Below are 4,995 nucleotides of genomic sequence, written 5' to 3' on the forward strand. Positions count from 1 at the left end.
CTTCTTTTCCTTCCTCTGCCCAAGCACAGCACCAATTGCAAAATCACTTGCATCACACATGAGTTTGAAAGGTAATCCCCAACTTGGGGGTGTGATGATTGGTGCTGTGGTGAGCTTGGCTTTTAGAATCTTAAAGGCATGCTTACACTCATCATCAAAGAGAAATGGGTTGTTCACCACGAGCAAATTGCTGAGTGGTTTTGCTATTTTGGAAAAATCTTTGATGAATCTTCTATAGAACCCCGCATGCCCTAAGAAGCTTTTAACAGCCTTCACATTAGTTGGTAAAGGAAGTTTTTCTATAATTTCTATTTTTGCCTTGTCAACCTCTATACCCTTTCTTGAAATTTTATGACCAAGAACAATTCCTTCAAGTACCATGAAATGGCACTTTTCCCAGTTTAAAACTAAATTGTTTTCTTGGGATCTTTTCAAGACTAGGGTAAGATGATGCAAGCAAGTATTGAAGGAATCACCAAAGATAGAGAAGTCATCCATAAAGACTTCAATAAACTTTTCTACCATATCCGAGAAGATTGATAACATGCATCTCTGAAATGTAGCTGGGGCATTACATAATCCGAATGGCATTCTTCTATATGCAAAGACTCCAAAGGGACATGTAAATGATGTCTTCTCTTGGTCCATGGGATCGACCACTATCTGGTTGTAGCCAGAATACCCATCAAGAAAACAATAGTAGGCATGGCCAGCTAGTCTTTCAAGCATTTGGTCAATGAAAGGGAGGGGAAAGTGATCCTTTCGCATGGCATCATTCAGCCTCCTATAGTCAATACACATTCTCCACCCTGTCACTGTTCTTGTTGGGATGAGCTCATTCTTCTCATTGACAATAACAGTCATACCACCTTTCTTGGGCACCACTTGCACTGGGTTAACCCATGGGCTGTCAGAGATAGGGTAAATGATCCCAACTTTACATAGCTTCAGCACTTTCTTTTGAACAACCTCTTTCATTGTGGGATTCAACCTTCTCTGAGGTTGTACCACTGGTTTAGAGTTTTCCTCCAAGAGTATTTTGTGCATGCATATGGCAGGGCTTATACCTTTCAAATCATCAATGGTCCACCCCAATGCACCTTTATGAGCTCTCAATACTCCAAGGAGTTTCTCTTCTTCTTCAACACTCAATGTAGAATTGATGATTACTGGAAAGCTGTCCTTTTCACCAAGGAATGCATATTTAAGATGAGAGGGTAGTGGTTTTAACTCTTGTTGTGGCGCCTCTTCTTTCTTGGTTTCCATTGGTTCCTCTAGTGCTTGCAATTCGTTCTCTTCTTATTCTCGGATGTCCTGGACTTCCTCCTGTTTCACTTGATGGTTTGCTTCAAACACTTCCTCAAACAATGTATCCACTATATCAATTCTCATGCAACTCTCTTTCTTAGTGGGATATTGCATTACCTTGAAGACATTAATGGTCATTTGCTCATCATGTACTCCGAAGATCATCTCTCCCTTTTCCACATCAATGATTGTTCTAGCTGTGGCCAAAAAGGGTCTACCAAGAATAATTGAGTTTCTCCCCTCTTCATCCATATCTAGGACTACAAAATCGGCTGGGAATATAAAATTTCTCACTTTCACCAAGAGGTTCTCAACTACACCATTTGGTATTTTGATGGATCTGTCAGCTAGTTGGAGTGACATCCTTGTGGGTTTAAGCTCCTCAATCATCATTTTCTTCATCATGGTAAGAGGCATTAAGTTAATGCTTGCTCCCAGGTTACAAAGTGAATTATCAATGGCTATATTCCCAATTGTGCAAGGTATGAGGAAGCTGCCTAGATCTTTAAGTTTTGGTGGCAACCCCTTTTGAATGATGGCGCTGCACTCTTGAGTGAGAACCACTGTTTCTTTTTCTTGCCAACTTCTCTTCTTGGTGATCAGATCTTTAAGAAACTTTGCATATAATGGCATTTGTTCCAAAGCTTCAGCCAATGGAATGTTGATTTCAAGTTTCTTAAAGATTTCCAAGAATCTTGGAAATTGTTGGTCCTTTGTCCCTTTGTGTATCCTGGTTGGGTATGGAAGCTTTGGTTCATATGCTTTCACTCCTTCATTCTTGTTTTCCTGCTGTGGCTTCACGTTCTCTTTGTTGTCATGGTGGTTGTCTTGAGTGGGTAGCTTGCTTTGTGACCTTACATCCTCTTTTTTTTTTTGAGATGTTCACCCCTTTTCTTCATCTTGCTTTTCTGCTGCATCTTGCTCCTTGGGTTTTGTTGCTTCCTCTCCAACTACCTTGCCACTCCTCAACTGCAAAGCTTTACATTCTTCCCTTGGGTTGGGTATTGTATCACTTGGGAGGTGATGAGCGGATAATTTATACGCTTTTTGGCATTGTTTTTAGTATGTTTTTAGTATGTTTTAGTTAGTTTTTATTATATTTTTATTAGTTTTTATTTAAAATTCACTTTTTTAGACTTTACTATGAGTTTATGTGTTTTTCTGTGATTTCATGTATTTTCTGGCTGAAATTGAGGGACTTGAGCAAAATTCTGATCCAGAGGCTGAAAAAGGAATGCAGATGCTGTTGGATTCTGATGTCCCTGCACTCGAAGTGACTTTTCTGGAGCTACAAAATCCCAATTGGCGCGCTCTTAATTGCGTTAGAAAGTAGACATCCAGGGCTTTCCAGCAATATTTAATAGTCCATACTTTGCTTGAGATTTGATGGCTCAAACCGGCATTCCAAATCAGCTCAAGAATTCTGGCATTAAACGCCGGAACTGGCACAAAAGTGGGAGTTAAACGCCCAAACTGGCACAAAAGCTGGCGTTTAACTCCAAGAAAAGTCTCTACACATGAAAGCTTCAATGCTCAGCCCAAGCACACACCAAGTGGGCCTGGAAGTGGATTTTTACGTCATTTACTCATTTTTGTAAACACTAAACTACTAGTTCTCTATAAATAGGACCTTTTGCTATTGTATTTTAATCTTTGGATCACTTTAGATCTTTGGATCAATCTTTGGACGTCTAGTTCTTAGATCATGGAGGCTGGCCTCTCGGCCATGCCTAGACTTGTTCTTATGTATTTTCAACGGTAGAGTTTCTACACACCATAGATTAAGGTGTGGAGCTCTGCTGTACCTCGAGTATCAATGTAATTACTACTATTTTCCATTCAATTCAGCTTATTCTTGTTCTAAGATATTCATTCACACTCAAGAACTTGATGAATGTGATGATTATGTGATGCTCATCATCATTCTCACTTATGAACGCGTGCCTGACAACCACTTCCGTTCTATATGCAAACAAGGCTTGAATGTGTATCTCTTGGATTCCTTAATCAGAATCTTCGTGGTAGAAGCTAGAATCCATTGGTGGCCATTCTTGAGAATCCGGAAGGTCTAAACCTTGTCTGTGGTATTCTGAGTAGGATTCAAGGATTGAATGACTGTGACGAGCTTCAAACTCGCGATTGTGGGGCATTAGTGACAAACACAAAAGAATCACTGGATTCTATTCCGACATCCATAGAAAGGAGGAAGAATGATTGGATGAAAGTAGTAGGAAAGCAGAGAGACAGAAGGAACAAAGCATCTCCATACGCTTATCTGAAGCTCTCACCAATGAATTACATAAGTATCTCTATTTTTATTTTATGTCTTATTCATCTTTTAATTATTAATCCTCCATAACCATTTGAATCTGCCTGACTGAGATTTACAAGATGACCATAGCTTGCTTCATACCAACAATCTCCGTGGGATCGACCCTTACTCGCGTAAGGTTTATTACTTAGACGACCCAGTGCACTTGCTGGTTAGTTGTGCGAGTTGTGATAAAGAGTTGAGATTGCAATTGAGCGTACCATGTTGATGGCACCATTGATGATCACAATTTCGTGCACCAAGTTTTTGGCGCCGTTGCCGGGGAATTGTTTGAGTTTGGACAACTGACGGTTCATCTTGTTGCTTAGATTAGGTTATTTTATTTTATTTTGTTCTTCAGAGTTCTTAAGAATGAATTCTAGAGTTTCAGATGATATTTTCATCATCACCAAAGCTGATTGATTTTAATCAAATTAGCTCTTGAATGTAATGTCCTGCTAAAGCTTGGCTAGCCATGTCTAATTCTTGCTGAAGCTTGGCTAGCCATGTCTAATCTTTTTAGACTGCAGCTTTAGACTAACATTGCATGATTCTTGGAATTCTCATTAAGAATTTTAAAATCCTTATTTTTCTTTTCCCAATAATTTTTGAAAAATCCAATTTTACAATTTTACATTCTCTGTTTAATGCTTTTCAATCTCATTTACATTTCTGTTTTTAGATCCGATTCAATCCAAGTTATCTTCTACTTCTCTGTTTGTTGCAATTTACTTTTCCTTGTTTAATTTCTGTAAATCCAATTCCCAATTCCCTTTATAATTCAAGCCATTTACATTTCTTGCAATTTAAGATTCTGCAATTTACATTTCTTACATTCTAAGTTTCTGCCATTTAATTTCTTGTTCTTTAAGATTCAGCACTTTTAATTTCAGTTCCCTTTAATTTCCTGCAAATTCACCTTTCCCCTTTAATTTTACTGCAATTTAGTTTCTGCGAATTACAAAATCACTCAACCAATACTTGATTCGCTTGACTAAATCAACCACCGAACTAAAATTGCTCAATCCTTCAATCCTTGTGGGATCGACCTCACTCCCGTGAGTTATTATTACTTGATGCGACCCGGTGCACTTACCGGTGAGTTTTGTGTCGGATCGTTTTCCGCACATCACCTACACTAGAAGGGTCAACTTTGATCAAAGGTTGGACCAAGTCCTTATAGACATTTGTGAAGAGGGCGCTCAATGGAAGAGAGATTCAAGAGGGAAGCCGGTTCAACTGAGAAGGCATGACCTCAAGCCCGTGGCTAGGGGATGGTTGGAGTTTATCCAACACTCAATCATTCCCACTAGCAACCAGTCCGAAGCTACTATAGACCGGGCTATCATGATTCATAGCATCATGATTGGAGAGGA

General features: G+C 39.2%; 1 protein-coding gene across 1 annotated transcript; it reads right to left on the reverse strand.

The window, feature by feature from the left end:
* Positions 1 to 1,299: 1,299 nt before the first annotated feature.
* LOC107479396 (uncharacterized) lies at positions 1,300 to 1,941 on the reverse strand. Its single transcript, XM_016099534.1, has one exon. The coding sequence runs from the start codon at positions 1,939 to 1,941 to the stop codon at positions 1,300 to 1,302; it is 642 nt and encodes a 213-aa protein (XP_015955020.1).
* Between the last annotated feature and the right edge of the window lie 3,054 nt (positions 1,942 to 4,995).

This window comes from Arachis duranensis, chromosome 3, assembly GCF_000817695.3.
Source record: "Arachis duranensis cultivar V14167 chromosome 3, aradu.V14167.gnm2.J7QH, whole genome shotgun sequence".
In the NCBI taxonomy this organism is placed as follows: Eukaryota; Viridiplantae; Streptophyta; class Magnoliopsida; order Fabales; family Fabaceae; genus Arachis; species Arachis duranensis.